General features: G+C 37.2%; 2 protein-coding genes across 5 annotated transcripts in view; one reads left to right on the forward strand and one right to left on the reverse strand.

Annotated features, from left to right (window-relative positions):
- satb1b (SATB homeobox 1b) overlaps nt 1-13450 on the reverse strand; it is a 99287-nt gene extending 85837 nt beyond the window's left edge. The window contains exons 1-2 of the mRNA XM_079894357.1: nt 13407-13450; nt 7707-7777 (exon numbers count right to left, since the gene is read on the reverse strand). The gene's annotated coding sequence lies outside the window, so the exon portion shown is untranslated. The remainder of the gene's footprint in view (nt 1-7706; nt 7778-13406) is intronic.
- An 86-nt stretch (nt 13451-13536) lies between these two features.
- The window catches only part of LOC307172230 (m-AAA protease-interacting protein 1, mitochondrial), a 101633-nt gene continuing 93768 nt past the window's right edge, over nt 13537-21401 (forward strand). For 2 of the 4 annotated variants that reach the window (XM_079894407.1, XM_079894406.1), the window contains exons 1-5: nt 13541-14059; nt 15369-15440; nt 15517-15647; nt 16907-17047; nt 19091-19173. In XM_079894407.1, coding sequence (XP_079750533.1) covers nt 13700-14059; nt 15369-15440; nt 15517-15647; nt 16907-17047; nt 19091-19169 — 783 coding nt within the window. In that variant the 5' untranslated portion in view covers nt 13541-13699 and the 3' untranslated portion in view covers nt 19170-19173. Of the gene's footprint in view, nt 14060-15368; nt 15441-15516; nt 15648-16902; nt 17048-19090; nt 19579-21401 lie in introns of those variants that run through there. The other 2 variants (XM_079894408.1, XM_079894405.1) reach the window with 2 other exon arrangements.

Here is a 21401-nt window from a genome sequence, read left to right on the forward strand (position 1 = left end):
TTTTTTTCAGTGTCAGATATTTAACCTTTTACATTTTTTTGGAGCACCACATTTCCTTCACGTTATAAATGACAAAAAATAAAATAAAAATCCACATCTTCACCTGCTCTGCATGTCATGTGATCATGTTTCACAGTTGTCTGATTTCATTCATTTGCACCTAAGCTCATAAATGATAAAAAATACATTGGGAAAAACACATTGTTACCAGAAGGCTTTGTCACCAGTTATAACGTGCGCTTTGAACAAATTAAGTTACAAATACAAACAACACAAAGTGTAGAATCTACTTTTATAGTGCAAAGTTTTCAACTCTTCTTAATCAAATAAGGGTATTTGCACCCTGTGAGCGCCTGCCTGTTTGTATGTGGGTTGCAGGTGTACAAAACATGTTGTTAGTAATCAAATTTGTGTACCCAGGCATAAGCAATGCACTAACCTCTCAGAGTTGTGAAAGTGAAGTGTTGTTTGTGGGCGTTGTGCATTTTGTGGCGTGCATCCGTGAAGGGCTGCCGCTGCTGCAGTCGTCTGTGTCGCCAGCAACGTTTGCTTTTTTAAAAACCACTGGTGCAGTATATTAACTATAATTCATATTTATCATCTCTCGTACCCCAGCTGACTTCAACAAACCGTTTAACACTTCAGTCTTGCATGTGGCCCCCTTAATAGCTATTATGCTTGAAGGAGCACTTTAAAGATTTCAAATCATTTCTTTGGGCAAACACTAATGAATTATGTCACCATAACTGCTATCCAAAAGGGCCAGCGAACCAGTGGTAATTACGGGCCGTCAGCAAGTAATTTGTGCGTGTGCGTCGCGTGTGCATGTGTAACGTCTCACATTTAGCGCTCAGACCGTGATTTACGAGAATGATGCTTCCATGGAAAGCACTGGTTTCTTTTTTCATTCATTTTTGACCGGTTTATGTTGCTGACAACTGCCGTGCAAAATCCTGTCCCATTTCCCATTTCTAAGTATTACATATGAATCATTTTGAATCAGCAACTTTATATTTCATATTACACAGAAGTAAAACACCCTGTACATACTAGGGGAGTAACAGCCAGACGCGGCCTTACCTATGTTTCACTTGTTTCAATTGAAACAGGCCCCGCCCTCCAAAATCCCATTCATTTTCTCCGTAGGATATTGATTTTCAGCCATAATGTCTAAACCATCCAAGGTAGATTGACCACGAGCTACGAGGTTGTGAAACGAAAGTTTCTGCTCCTATAAAAGCCACAAGGTATGAAATCAACCTTGTTATTTGCGATCTTCTGGAGAAATACTACACTACCCACAATTCTAAGCAAAACACTGACGTCTCTGATTGGTCAAACTTGCGCCGCGGTTACCATGGCGACGTTTACCGTTTTTAAATATTCCAAGTTGAGGGGATGTTTGAGCTGTTTTAAAGTCAGCCCAGACAGCTGAAAATATACTGCGCAAATCAATTAAAGGTACAATATGCAAGAATTTTTGCCGCTAGAGGGCGCTACATTCCAAACAACAACAACAGCGTAGCTTGATGACGATGTGAATGAGCGTGGAATGATGGGAACTTTAAACTCCACCGTGGATGTAAATCAGTCAGACGGGAATCGAAAAATCATGTTCATGGATGAGGCTAAGTTCTATTTTTAGTTCTATTTTTATAATGACATGGTTTTTGTGGCGAGGGGGGCGTGGTTCAGCGCGGTCTGTAATGGGAGAGAGAAGAGACGAGCGGGACGCAAGTAGGTCAAGTGCAAATGAAGAACACCTGTGTCTTATTGCTGTGATCGGCGTGGAAAGACCGCTTCTAAGCAGCGCTGGAACGAGAGAGAGACTGGAGAGAAAACCGGACGCAGAGAAAGAAAACCAGTGGATCCGAGCTCTCATTTTTGAACTGTTTTGTGCCGTCGCGGTGTCCACGGTGAATGCGCGTTGTGCACGACTTTTGTTTGTTTTGCTTTATTTTAATAAAGTACGAGTCCCAGTCACGCCGACCCCTGTCTTCTTCCTTCCTGACTCTTGAACCTCATCACACTTTTATTTCATTCAAATGAATTAACCACAAGAAAAGTAAGGTTTAATACTAAATTGGTTATCATAGATGTTACTGTATGTCGAATTCATTGTTGTGATAACGCGGCGCAGTTTTACATCTTCTAAACAATTGTTGTAAAAGTACATTCGAACATACCCACATCATTTGCCAAAATACTGATTAATCTTTATGTATAACACATGCTATATTTATTTACATGGCCATAAACACCAGACGTGATAAACAATGTCAATAAACTAAACACAAATCTAAAGCAATAATACTTTCCTTACATAAACATAACTATTACCGAATGCTACATGTGGAAAATATAAAATAAAGCATGCTTTGTCGACAGACCCAGCTGCAATCGGTAAAGAATAATTGTGTTCCACAAGGACAGCACGAAACAAGCTAACGTTTGTTGCTTGATAGACGCTACAACTACAACTTCCGCCTTTGTCCAGGACTCCACGCAGTTCGAGCGGAAGCCGAGGGTAACGCGGATATGACGCCATTGACTGGCGACTCCCAGCTCCCCCCTGCTCTAACGCCCCGTTTCCTTGGTTAAAATCGCAATTTTCTCACGATTTAAAAATAGTTGGAAACATTTGGGATATTGTAAGTAATCAACTTAAAGGGGGGGTGAAATGCTCATTTTCACTCAATCTCCTGTTAATCTTGAGTACCTATAGAGTAATATTGCATCCTTCATATCTCCAAAAAGTATTTTGTTTTATAAAATTTTTAACATAAAGATAGGCTGTACCGAGTCTTTCCGGAAAAAACCGAGCGGCTGGGGGCGGGCCCTGTGGGCGAAGCTTAGCTGTGCTAACGCGCCAAGCTAGTGACAACACACAGAGACATTTGTTCAACAAACAGTTTTACTCACCGTCCGGTTCCAACGCACGACCGCGAACCTTTATCATTGTGACTGCTCGATCCTTAAGCATTAGACGATCTGCAAATCCGTAGATCTGGGCTTTGTTTATAAAACAATCATCGTCGAAATGCAGGGAACAAACAGTCTAACAGTTAGCCTACACAACTCCGTTTATGCTCAGGAAAACAAACTGCCACGGGTTCCTTAACGCTGGGTTCTTTGGGAATCTGTGCAGGGTTGTCTTGCCCTGGCAACCAAAAACACACTTCTTTGGTGACATTGACTTCCCAAAAGCCGGGCAGGGCGCTTTGATGGCGAACTGCTTTCACTCTCTTGCTCTGGTCTACGAGTGCGCGCGCGGCCGCGATCTTACCGGAGAAGTGCCCTTAGGACCCATATAAGGAAATTCCGCCCTACCTTACGTAAGACAGAGCCATACTCGAAAAAAACTTTCCGAAACTTGTGACAAACCGGAAGGAGTATTTTTGGAACAAAAATACTCCTTCAAACGTACAACTTAGTTTTTGAAACTTTGTCCATGTTTAGCATGGGAATCCAACTCTTTACCAGTGTAAAAAACTCAGTATGCATGAAATAGCATTTCACCCCCCCTTTAACAAAATATATAACACTGGTCTTGAGATTATGGGATATTTTAATGCAAAATTCTTACATATTGTACCTTTAAGCAGTGAAGCTGCCCTGCGTGAAAGGGCGAGGCTTATTCCAGCGTAAAACGCTGTATAATTGTATATAAATAAGGTTTGATTATTTCTGTGTTGAGCTGCCTGTTCATGAAGCTGAAAGTGCACCTAATAAAATAATATACCATTGATGCAAACCAACAGGAATCCTTGCTTTTTCTGCTCTATTATGTTTATGTTTTATGTGGGTAGGGCCCCATATTAGTTATTATAACGGGCCCCCTGATGCTTAAGGCCGCCGCTGGTAACAGCACATGTATTTGTCCCGAACCGTTCAGTGCATGCAGTCAGTCACATGTGAATCACACTCCAATCCAGAAGGGGGCGCGCGGTAGTGATGGGCAATACTGCAAATTTCGGTACCGATCCGATACCAAGTAAATACAGGGCCAGTATCGCCGATATCGATACCGATACCGGAATTTTTCATTTTAAAAGCATGCACTTTAACTTGTATGCACTTTCCTGTGCTAGAGCAGTGTGTCATGATTTATGAGGTGAATGCATCATTAATATGCTAAATCTGAATACGTTTTCATGACTACTAGGCCTAAATATTTTGTGATTTGTGCTCTCAACTTGCCTGTAATTAGTCAGTGACTTTTACAAAACTACCCTGATTATAGTACTAGCCTACTGTTCAAAAGTTTGGGGTCTGTAAGATTTTTAATTCTCTTCTGCATTTATTTGATCAAAAATACAGTAAAAACTGTAATATTACAATTTAATATAGGCTATCTGTTTTCTATGCCATAGTAAACTGTAATTTATTCATGTGATCAAAGCTGAATTTTCGGCATTATTACTCCAGTCATGATGATAATTCATTTTAATATGCTGATTTGCTGCTCAGGAAACATTTCTTATTATTATCAATGTTAAAAACAGTTTCATATTTTTGTGGAAACCATGATACATTTTATGCAGAATTATTTGATGAACAAAGTTGAAAGAACAATTTATATGAAGTAGATTTTTTTTTTAACAGTGTAAAACCCTTGACTGTCACTTTTGATCAATTTAATGCATCGATCCTTGTTGAATAAAAATATTAATTTCATAAAAAAAAACAACTTACTGACGTCAACATTATGAACCGTTATGTACACTTTTGGTTTGTTTATTGCGAAATAAGGCTTCGTTTCCCAAACGCACTCTGGGCCTGTGAGCTCAGCGAAGCACCAGCATCGAACGCTCTCTGTGATTGATTGGTTTCGTCTTGTATCCAGATGACTAGGAGAAAAAGTTCTATCCTACACAATTATCCGCTAACATTCGCTTATTTTTCCACTTAGAAGCTTATTTTACGCACTGAATTGCGTGCTAAATTAATAAAAAATTACTGGTAAAAAAAACACCCATTTGGATAGATATGTTTATGTGAGGATCGATCCTTTTTGATACCACGTCGGTATCGAAGAATCGATACTTCAGGATCGATCCGCCCATCACTAGCGCGCGGTAATGCAACGCTGTTTGCTAACAGTAAAAAGCACAGAAGAAGTGACGGCATGTTTACATCGCTCAACCAGTGTTTCTTATCAATAAAACAGCATGAGAATAATATCTCACGGCGCATTACATTTACCTCAGACAATTAACTCTTTTGTATATTGTAACGCAAAGTTGAGATGTTGCCCAGAGAGGGAAAAAAACAATAGGTGTCGGAGGAAAAGATGCACGAGAGACGAGAGTTGGCGTATTTTCCCCGTGTTTAATAAAATGACTCAAACGTCACACTCGTCCGCACACATGGGGATCGAGTGAGAAAAAGTATACAAACAAACATCCAGCTCTGGCCACAAATATAAAAGGAAATAAAAGAAAGAGTGCAAACGTCGGTAGAGCGGTTATCTCTTCTCCTCACCCGTCAAATCTACGCACATGTGCAGTTCTCATTTTACCTCAGATTAACATAAAATATGCACTATATATAATTCTAGCTTCATTTGTGAGTCACTTTGGATAAAGCGTCTGCTAAATCATTTAAATTAAAATGTTAGCCGTTATATTTAACGTTACTTAACCTGTTGGTAATGTCTTGATTATTTAATGTATTATTTAACTTGATTATTTAACTTTAGAATTAGATTTAGAAGCTAACGCAAAACTTGCCTTATGTGCAATTTACAGTACTTTTTAGCGCAATTTTCCTACGGACAAAATTGCGATTGTTAACTCATGATTTCTGTTCTGTCTGTGCGCACCAATCTTGCACTTCTATCTCCTCCTCAACCAGACCACCTAGAGACTTCGGGTTTTCGGCATTATGTTAAGGAAGGTCTAATCTCGGGAACGCACAAAAAAAAAAAAAAAAAAAAAAACATAAAAAGATTTACTATCTCTTAGTGTTGTGATCCCATGACGTCAGAAAATTGCGCTAAAACACTCACTGAGTTTTTATTACTTGTTTTCTTTATTTGAGTGTTGATTATTATATCTAAACATAATTTGGGCTCTGATGTTAATTGTGAACCTTAAATGTGTAATTAAGGGCTCCCCATATAGTTTACAGCATTAGCTAAGATTAGAACCTTTAGAAAATCTAAATTATAATAGAATTTTTTTAAACACATATACTTTGGTTTAAAAAAAAAACAGTTATTTATTTTTTTATTTTTTTAAAGAAAAGAAAGAAGAAGCAATTTTGTGTTTAGTTTCCTCCCGCCTGCTGTACCGAACCGTGACGTCAATACCGCGGTACGAACCGAATCGTCATGTTTGTGTACCGTTACACCCCTAATACACACATAAGCCGGGTTAGGGATTCAAATCCTGCAAAACAAGATTTTTTTTTTTTTTTTTTCATGTACAGATGCACAATCACTTACAGGCATTGGCATTCTATAAAACTGATTTTCCTGAAAAAATTAGTATTATATTTTTCTAATATGGTTACACTTTACAATAAGGTCTCATTTGATAACATTAGTTAATGCATAAACTAACAGTGATCAATCTGTACAGAATGCATAAACCTTTGTTAACGTTAGTTAATAATGTTCATGTTAGTGCACAGTGCATTAACTAATGTTAACAGATACAACTTTGGATTTTAATAATGTATTAGTTGAAAGTTTTGTTCAATCTTAGTTCATGTTAATTTATGTTAACAAATGAAACCTTGTTGTAAAGTGTTACCGATAATATGTTAAAAGAGCATCTTGAACAGTCTTCAAAACATCAGACCAAGAGCAGAACTGGCAGAAGAGGTGAAGTTGATCAAAATGTTATTTCACGATTCGAATATGCATCATACTTCTAATAGGTCACTTTAGGCTGCAGCTCATTTTATGCTTTTATATTTCTTGTCATTGTAAATTATAAACATATATATTTGCATTGTTGAATTCCTTTCAAATATTTCTAAAAAGTGAAGATATCACAAAATCTCAGTGTTAATCTGGATGTGAAGTGTTTGAGAACAGCACCAGGAAAACCCACTCAAAGGAGAGAGTCTGCCTCTGCCCTCCTAAACCATGTGAAGGTGGACTAAATTTAATTACAGCCTCTATAAAATCCATTTGGCAAATATTTCAAGGTACAGCACAAGCCCAGAAATCGCAAACAGGACTGGCAAGCGCACACAGCGGCTGATGGTGAGTGACAGTAATCCATGAAGAGAAGAACCAAATTACTGCGTTTATTCCCAACCCCGTTTCCTATTCCGTGATGGATTTTTTTCTCCTTTTCCTTTTTTTTTTTGAAAAAAAGAGAGAAAACACACACATCTGCTGAGTAAATATTTCAAATAATGTCTGTTTCATGTTTGTGCACTTCCATAGAAGCAAAAAAGCCGAGAAGCTGAGCCAGAAACACAACTGTCAGTCTTTGTGATTCACTTATTCGGGTGTTAATTCAAACCAACAATCAAAAAAAAAAGAGAAAGAGAAAAGAACGAAAAAGATTGTTTTACTCTCTAGAGCGCTTTTTGTTGTTAATTGCCATTTAGCAGTCGCTTCTTCAAAGTCGAACACTACACACAATTGAAATGTAGTTCTTTTGGGACATATGGGCACTTTGTTACTGTTCAAGCGTTTGATCGGCACAAAGTTTGTGCTTAAAGAAATGCAATAACAAGCACGTTACCATCAGATGCGCCTCCTTCCACTTCCATTCATGTGGACACGACTGCTGGAAAGGGAATGGGAACCGGTGACCTGCGAATTCATACAGCAAAAAGTATATATTTATGATTATGCATCTCATCCTGTAGCATTAATGCGGGTTTAAAACTACTGTTTTCAAACAGGTTTCCCAAACATTTCCAGCCCAAACTGCTCAAATATTGTCTTTGCATGTTAAACTAATATTAACATCTTAAATATTCCTAGCGTAACTCGTTGTGAGGCACGTTAGCAAGCCACATTTTCCACATTATGCAACATCATTTCTGAAGGAGACGTATGCATTGCTCGTTCCCCGTCGGTGATATCACAGGTGAGGTTCCTTCACCCTGAAACACATCAGAGCGTGGCCTAGTTTCTGCAAGACGCGCGTGTCGTCGATGTAATCTTCACACGGGCTGCGTTCGACTGCCGTTCTGCGAATGCACAGACAGAGAAAGACCACACAGACGACCCGGGCTGAACATTTACGCTTCCAGCACGAGATTACATCGGCCTCACCCACGCTCCCCCACTGCGAACTCGCGTGCCCAAAGCCGAAGCTAAGGGACGCATTAAAAAACGCTTTGGCTGAGATTCAGGTAGCAGCATTATTCTGCATCTTGGAAGCTGGGGTGCTATTATTAAACCGCCACATGCAGGAAACACAACGTGCGTCGCCCTACATCAACTGTACACAATGCTGATGCCACAAACCCAGTTCGAGTTCCTGCCGTGCATCTTTTGTTGCACCTCACCTCAATCCCCATATTTCTGACAGACGTTTTCAAGTCACCTCTGAACACCTGACTTGAAAATGAGATCATCGCTGCAGCTTTGTTTAGAGATGCTGGCCTACAAATGCATTTCGTTAGCAAAGGAAATCCAAGATGCTTAGAACGGATAGGAGAAGGTCATCGGCAACTCGTACAAACACACGTTTCGAAAACCTCAGGTCGGAATAGTGAACTTAAATGCAAAGCCTGATGTCATAAAAGGACAGTTAGATATTACACACACACACACACACAAAGGCATTTCTGTAGAAAAGATCTAAAGAAACTACAATGGGAAATATAATGATGGTATTTTCACATAGAGAGTTTTTAAACAAGCTGCTGGCCTGGGTTTGTACTTGACCTACTCATTTTTCCACTGGCCTCACCACAGCAAAATTATGCAAATTGATGCTTTTTTAGCGACATATTCTCTTCTATATGCTATGAAAGCGTGTTTCCGCCACAGAATAAAAAAATAAACTTTAACTTTTTATCTCACAATTATGACTTTTTTTTCTGACGTTATAAAATCAGAGATAAAGTTGAGAAATAAAAAATAGCCTGAGAAATAGTTGCAAATCTGATATTTTTTTCTCAGAAATGCGAGCTGATTTTTTTTTTTTTTTTGTTTGTTTCTTAGAATTGCGAGTTAATATTTCGTAATTTGGACTTTATCACTCACAATTGTGAGGAAAAAAAGTCAGAAATATGAGATAAAAAAAAAAAAAAAATCTTTTTTTTTTTTTTTCTGTGGTGGAAACAATCTTCCATAATATTGCAGTATGTTTCCTTTACCAAAAAAACAATTTCAGACGAAAATTCTCCAAAGAACCATATAGAGCTCAACAATAAGGATTTTTGCAGCTGGCCTGGATTTGTACTTGCCCTGCCTTTTTTCCCCAACAAAACAACATTATGCTTTTTTAGCTACATATATATATGCATTATACTTTATCTTTACCGAAAAAACTATTTGGAACTAAAACATAACAGCTTGAAAGTAATGAATACATGGCATAAGGTGTCAATTTTCAATGCAACCTCATCTTTAACCAATTAGATCATGTCAACTTGATGAAATCAACAGAATACGCCTGATTTTTACACTTGCAATCACAATCAAGAAGATGTAAAGCAGATGGGAAAGTTGTGGAGGGGACTGGGATTTGGGATTTGAACTTTCATCCCCTTGAGCACTCGCACTCGCACTCGGACAGAACCGTCAGTTCTGAGTGAAACATTATGTCTATACACACTTTCATCACTCAGTCACCTGCGGATGAGGACAGGCCCTGGAGGACGGGAGCGTTCGGTGGGCCGCCCGTGCCGTGTGCCATGCGCTAATGGGCCAAACCCAGAGCGGGACGCCTCTAATCAGCCGGGCTGGGAGGGATCAAGACTGATTTTTTGCCACAGGGCATTTAGCGTTCCTGAAGAGGCACGGATGGGCTGGTGGGAGGGGGGTATTGTCTGCCACGGCTGTGCGTTATAGGATTGAGCTCAAGTTTCCTTTGTGCGTGGATTTTTGTTGAGGGATTATGTTCTTTGAGAGAGTTGTGCGGGCAGGGGGACGGAGCGGAGGCGGAGGAGAAACCCGTGTCTTTGTTCGGAGCGCTGATCGGGAAGAGGAGAGGGAGAGAGGATATACAGGGAGAAAAGAAAGGCATAGCTCAATGAAGCGAGCATCTGTGTTATAATGTCATTGGGCTAGATGTCAAGCAAGTCATGTAACCAGCCATGTAACAATTCAAAATCAATTTACCTCCCAAGAAGGAGCTGATCTCGAAGGCACTCGAGAAGCGCGACGTTGATCGCCCTGGAAGTTTCGGAATTATTTCTCTCTCTTGGCTTTGTCACTCGGACCTGCAAGTTTGACACTTTGTGCGATTTTGTGCAGATTTTAGATGAACGTCTAGTCACTGCTTCATTTTAAATGGTCCTTCGGGACTGTTTAGAAAGTCCAAATATTCCATGTAGGATCCCAAATTAATACGAGGTCATAAAAGATGCATGCATAATTAAAATAATAAAAGATTTTGCTGTTTAAAATAGCTTTAGCTGAAGAACAGCAGGACATCTTTCAACTTTCTAAAAGTATTTCATCTCCGCTACCCATCTACATTAAAAGTGTACCACAGACACCATGCATTAAATGCTAGTAGGTAAATGCAGTGTTTTTTGGTCGCAGAGGTGCAATCGCACATTTGCCGTTCCCAACTTGTTAAAGCATCACATTTGCATCGGATAACCAACATATAGCGCATCATTTGCATGCCTGAAAGTACACTTGAGTAACCGTAATTACACGTGACACCAATTACTCTGTTACTTTGTATTAAATTATAATGGAAAATTCCACTAGAGAATTGGAGCCTAATTGCATCTTAATTTGCATAATTTTGCATATTAATCACATCTCAGATGAATAATAAATTTCAGCAGATTTTTTAATTTATGCATGGATGCAAAAACAAGAAAAAAATAATCCGTTGAGAGAAAAAAATCAGAAACTATTACTTTGGCATTTGCACTGATTTTCTCATTATCCGGCGTCAAAGTTACAGTTCAAGCTGTGTCACTCGTATACCATGGTAACATCTTCATGCACACACTGCCAGGTTATATTCATCAAAAATGCTTTTGTAAGATAACAGCATATCTCGAGTTATAATACAAAATTAATCATGCTGAATGTTAATATGCAAACTGATGCCAGCATTGTCATACAATGGAAAATGTAGGATATAGGCTTTTCAATGTCTTTTTTTCATTTATTTGTTCTTTGTTCACTGCCACTGACACATTATTTTTGTCTCGCAAGACCAAAATAAAATCCAGATAATAAGTGTGGCGTGAACTCACAAAAATAGAATAAAAATAAATGTAAAAAAAAGCGTGCAAAGGTTATGAGTGAATAAAACTTAATCTTTGTTAATTATGACTGGGGGCTCTCAGAGTTTCTCTGCGCTATAAAATCACGACCTAAAGTTTTTGTAATCACTCAGGCGAAGTAATTAATTGAAATCGGAACTGCTGCAAGATTTTTATTATTCTGTTCATTCAAGCCACAGATGTAAAAGCATTTCAGACTGACAGAGATAATTACTATAATACATCTTAGAAAGGTTTCCATATCTGAGCGCAAATTCAATAATGATGAGCTGCAATAGCAATTATTTATCAATAAAAATAGTCACGAATTTGGAGGGGCGGGTAATTCGTGCAGGTGTCTGTAGTCTTGGTTTTTATGCCTCAACCCTGAATGAATAATCATCATTTTCAAAAGAAAACACAGATAGCAGGCAAATACAAAAGCTTATGACCTGTAATCAGTGGAAACAGCAGGAATTTAATGATGTTTTGCTCTGCTGATCACATTTAAGCTTCTGAAACAATGATGTTGTGCACCTGCGAGGTGTGTTTGGGTGACGCCGCTAGCTTCGCAGAGCGTTTTAAAGCGGTTCGCCCACCTGTGTCACTCATTTGCATGATATGATTCAACAGGAACACTTGCCTAACTAACCTGCTCAAATCTCTCGTCATTCACTAGTACATTCATCATATATTATATTCATATTCATGTAGATTCAAAGGTTAAATGACCGGGGCAAGTTGTCCCAAGGTCCAGTTTTCAAATACTTGTTTCACTAGCAGACAGTCTAGAGCAAAAGTGTGAATCCATATTTTTGTAATAGCTGTTGTTAAAGGGATAGTTCACCCAAAAATGTATTTAGTCACAAGTTGTTCCAAACCTGTATAAATGTATTTCTTCTGCTGAATGCAAAGGAAAGTATTTTGAAGAATGTCAGTAAAAAAAAATATATATATATGTTTTTGGTCCCCATTGACTTCCATATTATTTTTTCCCTCATACTATGTAAGTCAAATGTAAAAATATCTTCCCATGTGTTCAATACAATTCAATTCAGTTAATTGTCATTGATCAAAGTATGCATACAAAGCCAATGAAATGTAGTTAACATCCAACCAGGATGCAGAATAAAATAGTAATTATTCCCAGTGCAAAAAAATGCTGAAAATAACCATGCATATGCATACATATAGACACATAATCACATATGTATACTCACACATTACACATAAGTTCACAGAAGAAATACATGCATACAGGTTTGGAACAACTTGATGACAAAACTTTCATTTTTGGGTGAACTTATAACTTTAATAAAACAAAACCACACCAGCAGAATGAACTGGGTTTTCAGGTTGTTTGAAATGCTAGAAATTCATGCATTTAAAAAAAAATGAAAAGTTGGTAATGTTTTGGTAGTTTTGTGTTTAATAATTGTTTTACTATTTCAGTTTGGCTAAAAATGTGTTGTTTAATTGTAGGTTGCATTGTGACAACTTACCCCATACTATTTCGTGACAACATGCCCCATCAACATGTGTACTTTGCGATAACGGTAGAAATGTTCAGTCGTCGGTTTTTTGCATTTATTAAGGATGTAAAGTAACAGACTTTGTGTCTATGCAGAAAATAACGTGTAGTAATATTAGCTGTGTGACAGTTAGTCCCGGTGTCGATCACACTGTTCTGAATGAACAGAAAAAGTGTTATTTTCTGGTTGTCGAATTTGAGGTAAACTGATTTCACACATGCACTAAAAACAGCAGCAGCAAAACGAGACACTGAGCTAAAACATGCAGGGAAAGTTAGTGAAGAAAACAGATAGTTGCGCACAAATATAGTCAATTGATCTAATGCAAGGACTTTTAAATATTAAAATAACGTTATGCGTTAGATTGAGACGATTTAGGTGAATAAAAGTATGAGACATTTTGACCAACAAGTGTGGAAATTCACATTAAACGCATTCCAATAAAGAAACCTTGCAATGTATATTTATATTTACAACTTATCATAAAAAAATGCCACTTACATTGTGAGGAGTTTAAGAGTGCCATCCATCATCATCATCATCATCATCATGCCATCAAGCGTGTGTGTCTGTGCGTCATGTGACACATGGGAAACACAGGTCTGTGCCTCCATCTACTGGAGAAATGACACAAGTGCTGCTGAGAAACCAAAAGCATTATGGGTACAACCGTGGGTTAGTTTCATAAGTGTGCCGGAAGAGACACTGAGGAGGAGGACGGTGAGTCTGTCATTCACGAGCTTTACAATGACCAGATCTGCATTGCGCAATTTCTAAAGAAATGCGCGTCGGTGATGCTACGATTCACGGGTCTGGCTGCACGTCCCCTGGCCTGCTCCTGGAAGAGGAATCCTCTGCCTACTAAACAACACGAGACCCATTGCAAACCCTGGTGGCATCAGCGCGCGCGCCCCCATGCCAGCTGCGCAGTTTCTCCAGAGCGCGCATGGCATCACCTGCGCAGACCGTCTGCGCAATACAGACACTATAGTAAAGAAGCAGACAGGGACTCTGAGGGCAGTGGGCATCCTGGCATCACAGTGGTGGGGAGCCCGGATCCCATCACGTGGATCAGGAATAAGTGCATCTTGTTTTTAATTGAACTGTATTTTGGCTTGAAGTTCAGTGTGGAGTTTGACAGCGGTGTGAAACAGGTTTGGTCAAAAGTGTCTCATGAGGGGAAACTCCTTAAACTCTTACCCCTGGATTCACAGACAAGGCTTACGATAGTCTCAGACTAATGCATGTTTGAGCTGTTTTAACTGAAAGCAACTTGCACTGATATATCTAAAAATATGTCAGTGCCATTGTTTTGTCTCAAGATGCACAACAGTAATGTTTTTTTGTTCTTTTTCTAAGGCAAGTTTATAAAAGCTACTTAATTGTCCTAATTGAACTAAGGCCTAATCCTGGCTTAATCTAAGCCCTGTCTGTGAAACCAGGCCAAAAAGTCAAATGCAAGGTTATTATGGTTAACACTAAAAACGTCACTTGAAAAAAAAAAAAGTGTTTAACTTAATGTACTAAAATAACTCAAACTAAAATACAAGTTACAAAAAAAACTAAAACTTTAACTAAAATATAAAAAATAAAAACTTATTTCAGCAAGTTGCTTAGGCAATATTTCTCATATTAATTTAGTTGAACTTTTAAAAACAATAAATATGACACTTAAATTAAACCAATTACTAAAAATTAATTTAAAATATTAATAAAAATCGTAATAGTATCTCCATGACAAAAAAACCCCACAGATAATGGTATTAGAGAGCATTTGGCCAAAAAAAACAAACAAAAAAACAACAACAACATAAATAATGCAATTTAATGACAGCAAATGAAATGAGATCTCAGACCAACAACAAAAAATTTGTTTAGAAATTAATTTAATTTACATTAATTTTACACTTTATTTTAAGGTGTCTGTGTTACAGTGCAATTATACATGTAAGTACTGTGTAATATTAATTACTACATGTCGTCACCTTTATTTATAAAGCGCTTTTTACAGTACAGAGTGTTTCAAAGCAGCTTTACAGAGATAACAGGAGAATAATGTTTGTTTCCAGAAGAAAATAATACTGAGTTTGTTTCCAGAAGAAAAGGGCTCACAGTCCAGCTTAAGCAAGTTCAGTGATGCTTCATTTTTGTTGTAAAAAAGTTATTCATTTTATTTCATTTATCTATACAGCAGCTCTGGAGTAAATCCAGCTCAGTTCTCATATAAGGGTGTCAATGCAGGCAGATCAATAATATTGTTGAATATTAAATAAAATATATATAGGATAAATACATCTAGGGTTAGGGTTTGGTTTAGTTGCATGCAATTATGCATAATTTATTGTTATAACTGTAGTTACTACATATGTAACAATGACTCTAAAATGAAGTGTTGCCATATGAGCCTGGCCGATGCATGTGTTCATGAATAAGTCAGTGTATAGTGATGACCTGTGTCCGCAGGCGGTGGTCCACGTGTCTTCTCTGCTGTCCACCGGCAGGTTTGAGGAGCTGAGGAGTGTGATGTCCAGACAGGTTCGTGCATCGCTCGAAATAAATGACTTCTTAAGTCATGTAAGGCCTATAAAACCATGTTTTGTCTTGTTTACAGGCTATTGAAAGTGTCAGAAAGAAATGTACAAGTCTGTCGGAGGCCCAGAAAAGACATCTTGCTATTTCCCTGGATGACATGATATTTCTGCTGCCTGAGGATGTGTCCGTATTCTTCGACCAAACAGGCGAGTCTCACTCTCTTCCTTCGTCTCGTTAAAAATGATGAATATGTGTGTGTTGTAACTTTCTATAAACGAACTTTCAGAAATATGCACTGGTTAAAGAAAATGAAAATGAACATGACGGAATTATAGATTTAAACCGAACCATTTGAGAATATAAAAGTTCACATTTCTTAAATTATTATTTTGATGCTTGAAGTATTTGATGCGATATTGATTTTTGTTGTTGTAATTCTGTCAGACAGGATGGAGTGACACAAACCAACTGATATATAAATATAAAATCCATTGCTATTACTTACTGAAGTTTGTGCTGTTGCTTTCCCTCCAAAGTGATGTCACTTCCTGGAGGATGATGATGTCATTAAGAACTGGCTTTTGTTAAAGAGAGATTACAAAAGATGAACACGAGGGAAAGTGATATTAAGTAACAAAGATCACAGATTAAAACAATATTCACAATAACACCTTTTGTTTGACATATTTCATTAGAAAAAAGACCAAATTATTGATTGTGTTAGATGTTAGTAGCAACATAATTTAAAATTCACCCTTGCTCATTTAATTATGATACTGTTTCCCAATATATGAACATGTATATGGACATGAAAATGCAAAGCAAGGCTGTAACCATGTCTTGAACATTGAGGGAAAATGAATAAGAATGGTAAAAGTTCAAAGTCCATTATAGTTATGAAGTAATTAACTTATAATATTTTATTTTAAAATATGCACAAATTCACTCTTATTCGTATATCTAATATGCAATAAAGGCAAAACGCTTCCATCACATTCAGTTGTGATGACTTACATGAATCATGTAAATAATAGCATATTTTCAATTCAAAACGGTGACATTTCATAAAAAAGTTGAGTGGTTTACATCACTGGATATTTATTAAATGTTAAGCTACTTTTTCACTATTAAAACTAAAGCATCACATTGGAATTCACACTCGAAACAAACTCTGTTGCATTATTTCCCTGTTATCACTGTAAAGCTGCTTTGAAACAATCTGTACTATAAAAAGCGCTGTAGAAATAAAGGTGACTGGACTCGTCTTCTGTGAACAGCAAGCCCCGCCTCCTTTGATCTGATTGGCCATCTCAGTGGTTGACATTGAGACAGAACAGCCTATAATGTAACTTTTAAAACTTTTTGTCATCCTAACAACAAAGTGCAGCATGAAGATTATCAAATATCTGTGTATGGTGGTCTCTGCGAATGAGCCGGTCCTTGAACATCTCTGCTTCTCCTATAGGCAGTAAGTTTGTTTACATCACGATGAGGCTTTGGTACCTGTCCAGCGCGGACGTGCCCGACGACCCCGAGAGCACCCAAATCTTCAAGATGGATTTAACTGGAGAAGACGGCCCTCAAAAGAAGATCATCACAGCCGTGTACGAGTAAGTGTGCCGGGCCAGAACGCGTCTAAGAGCTGAATGTTGAGGAAAATCTTAAATTATATTTTATAAATATGTTTTTATAAAATATTTAATTATATAATATTGTTATATTACTAAAAATAAATACAATTTTTTTAAAATAATATATATTTACTATTTATTTTATAATATATTTTACCATGTTGGTCTAATAAATAGGCTTTATTTTCCTTGTGCAAAAAATAAATAAATAAAAAAATCTTTCTTTCTTTCTGATTTTGGCCTGAAATGTGACCTGGCCTTGTTTTATAAGATGTAGATTTCAGATTTTCCTATGTTACTTTATGTTTACCCTAGTAAAAAAAAAAAAAAAAAAAAAAAAAACTATACCAAAATCTATTTAAAATACATTTATTTCATACTAAGTATACTTCAAATCCATTAACATATTTATTGACATTTCACTTAATGATATAAAATTATAATTAAACTTTATTTGGAGTGTTTCTTTATTGCACACTCCACATTTCTTAATATTATGCCTTAAATGTGTTTTAATATCATCACTATTCAGAAATGTCCTGTTGCTTCTACATGTTGTCACTTCTTCTCGAGTCTCTCCATCATTGTCTGACTCCGGTTTGAACATAAAAGACTAAAAGTTTTTGAAATGTTCAGTGCATGTGTGTGTGAAGTAAAAGAACAGGAGCTCTTGAAGCTCCGCCCACTGTGCCGGGAGCAGCAGCTCATTTGCATTTAAAGGGACACACACAAAAACGGTGCATCTTTGCTCACTCTCAAAAAGTGACAATTTTAACATCCTATATAAAAATATCTGTGGGGTATTCTGAGCTAAAACTTCACACACACACTCTGGGGACATCAGAGACTTATTTTACATGTGAAAAGGGCATTATACCACCGCTTTAAGTATACCAGTTTAGTATACTAAAAGTACAATTGCAGGGTATTTTTATTAAGCACATAAATATGTAAATGTGTTTGTAGTATACTTAGCACAAAATAAATGTACTTCAAAATACATTTTAGAAAATATTTTTTTCACAGCATTAGTTTTCAGCCCAAACACGCATAGATGGAGTGACTGTATGTTTGGCACTGTTGGGTTAATTTCATATACTACTCTTTGAAAGAGTCACACTCAAAACATAATTAGAAGTCAAGCGCTCTTGTAAACTTGCACCTCGCGTGACAGATTCTCCCCACAGACACAGATTTGTGTGATCGTTGACGTAAACTGCACACAACCATAAGTCTGACTGATGAATGCCAGCACAGCTTCAAATGATCTTAAATGTACTTAATGGATTTCTCCCTTATGACAGACATTTGTTTTCCGCAGTGCTTTGATGGATATATAGATGCTAATAGGTTCGCTCTCAGCTGTTTGCACACTCCTCTTTTTCTCTCGTGTTTCAAAACATCTTTCCATCTGTCACATTAGCACGTTTTACTCGGCTGTCGCTCAGCGAGTGCTGTTTCTAAGTTAACTTTGTGAAAGTGTCATACTTCAGATCGCCCTAGTGTGGGTCGGATGTGACACGTTTTTTTTTTTTTTTTTTTTTTTGCACCAAAGCTTTTTTCCATTGTGTGAGGTGTTTTTTTTTTTGCATGATATTTCAAGTTTCTCAAATTTTCCATTGAATGCAAGGGATGCAATATCAAAATTATGTCAATATTCTAAATCTATACTTGCCTTTTTTCACCACATGATCTTATCAGGTGCAACAACATGGCATTTATTAAATGTAGATCAACAAAATATCCGGTTGTTAGTCGCTTGTTATAATAGTAATGCACATTTCTATACAGAACATATATTTTTGTAGTTATGCTCTGCTTTAACATATTTCATATGCTAGATAATCATTCTTCGTGAGTCGATTCAGTCAAAAGGGTTCAACAAAGATGTTAATTTGCTTAATCTGAATGATTTTTAAAATCCCTATCCTGCATTTCAAAAGCAAATAAAAGGTGTATATTCAAGCAGTTTTCTAGTCTCTAAAGAAATGTGAACAGCTTATAATGATGTGTTTGTTGAAGGTTTCATCTCGAGTTGAATGCTGGAGCTGATCCAGATTGGACGGTGACGCGGATATGGCACTGGAAGCAACTGGAGTAAAACAGTGAGACTTGCTGGACAACATCATTGACTTCATCGGACTACAGCGAAGACCTTATTTACACCTTATGTTAACAGGCGAGACGCATCAATGTTTACACCTGTTAGTAACGTGTCTCAGATGATCTCTGATGAACATTGGATTTTAAAAACCCAGAGTGCACTGGTTGATTGACAGGCGAGTCGGTGGTTCACGAAATCACGGTTCAAACGTGACTCAACATGTTTTAGGCCCCATTCACACCTGTCCTGTATGTACTGTAGCAATGACCACTTGCGATCGAATCATCCAAGACTGATCTTAACACCAGGTGTAAATAAGGTCAAAGAATCACTCAACATCCATCGCTGTCCGAGAGGAGAACATGTAGCATCAGTTTATTCAATAAAAGAACCCATTATAAATGTTCATTCTGCCATGTCTTTTTATTTTATTATATTTTTTATGTGATTTGTTTGGTTTGAAACAACATTAGTCACTGAAATTAGAACGGCATTGAAATTACATTGCATAGATAATGCATAGATAAGTAAGATAAGATAGGTTTCACAACCAAATTGACTGTAATGTGGACGACATCTAGTTATTACTGGAATGCAGTGAGAATGATCTGTCTGGATGCAATGATTTTACTTCTCAATTAAAAATCAGTGTAAATTAAACTCATACAATGGGAATGAGAGGAGATGTGCTTTATTGTCAAAAGTCACAATTCAAAACAGGCTTAGTTTACTTAATGCAAAACATTGATTGATTTTGATAACATGCATTTGCAAGTTTCCATGAGATTCACCTACATAAATGTTATTTACAGTTAAATTATACAATTTAAAATCCAGAAAAAAACCTGGATTTGAATGATTTTGAGCTTAATTTACAAAATATTTCTGTCAAATCTTGGTCTAACGCACTTCCATTAAAAGCCGAGATTATAAAACAACATGAAAAGTCACTTTCAGATCAAGCATGCCACAAATGAAGATTTCCAACTAGATAAACAGCCCCAATTAATTATGATATTTGATACGTTCAGATCACACACAACCACAGATGGTTGTTGAGACTAATTATCACCTAATTTAGATATTAAAATAAATCCTTTGTTAAACTGACAGAAAGATGTTCTCACCCATGCGTGGATGTCATCCTATTTCTCTTTTATGGCATGTCATTGTTTATGCATTCATGGCTTTACAGGGAGTCATCGAATTATCATTGACTGAAATTCATTAAATCATTTAGAAATATGGCTGTGGGATTATTATAATTTTTTATGGCAGAAATGGATTGTTCTGTTCAACTTGCGTGGGTGTTTTTGTCACATGTGTGCAAACAAGTCATAATATGATTAACAGTGGATATCATACCTCCTGTTTCAATTGAAATAAATATGTTAATACCATATTAGGCAATTAATCACGCTGGCTTCAACTACATGTGAACTGAACAAAAGAAAATAAAAGCATTAATGTGCTTTACAAAGCTATTTTGCACTCCTCTAGGCTTTTATCATGGATTAGGGACTCCGCTGCTATTATTAATCAGTTTGTTGTACTGAACATTAACTCAGATTTCTGATGCATGTGTTATAATGATGTTGCAAAATAAGGCTTATGAATTCATCTCTCTACTGTATATTTGCTTGTGCAATTAAAGGCGACATGAAACGCAGCTCAAAGCGCAAATCTGATGCATTTCCATGGGATAGTCAACATGTCAGGGCCTGATTTTACAGAATCGTGAAAAGGAGCAGGACGTGTATTCATTAGTAAAGAGGTTCCAGTTGACTTTAACATTGAGATTTAGATTTACTTGTCCAAGAGATGAATACTGATACGTAGGTGGAAAATAACCATCATTATTCATAACAGATAACAACACATTATCCAGACTCCCCGTTATCAGCTGTGTGTGATAAAGTCCTTTAGGAGAAAATGGTAATTGACAGCAATCTAGATGCAGCGTATGTCCTCGAAGTAAACTCAATGTTATCCTGGGAGGCAAAAATTCATTAGTAAGCTGAGCTATTATTACGCCACATCGAGAGCACTTCTTATTGCAGTCAGGCCCGTTGCAGCACTTTGCTTCATTTGACAAGAGACTAAATTAAACAAATAACATGGCTGAAATTACCGCTGACCCAATAATGGATCTGAACTAATAAAATACTGCAGTTGTGGAAGTCATGAGGGTCTGAACCCACTTCAAATTAAACACTGGAGTAGTAATTA

The sequence above is a fragment of the Squalius cephalus genome, assembly GCF_949319135.1.
Source record: "Squalius cephalus genome assembly, chromosome: 15".
Lineage (NCBI taxonomy): Eukaryota > Metazoa > Chordata > Actinopteri > Cypriniformes > Leuciscidae > Squalius > Squalius cephalus.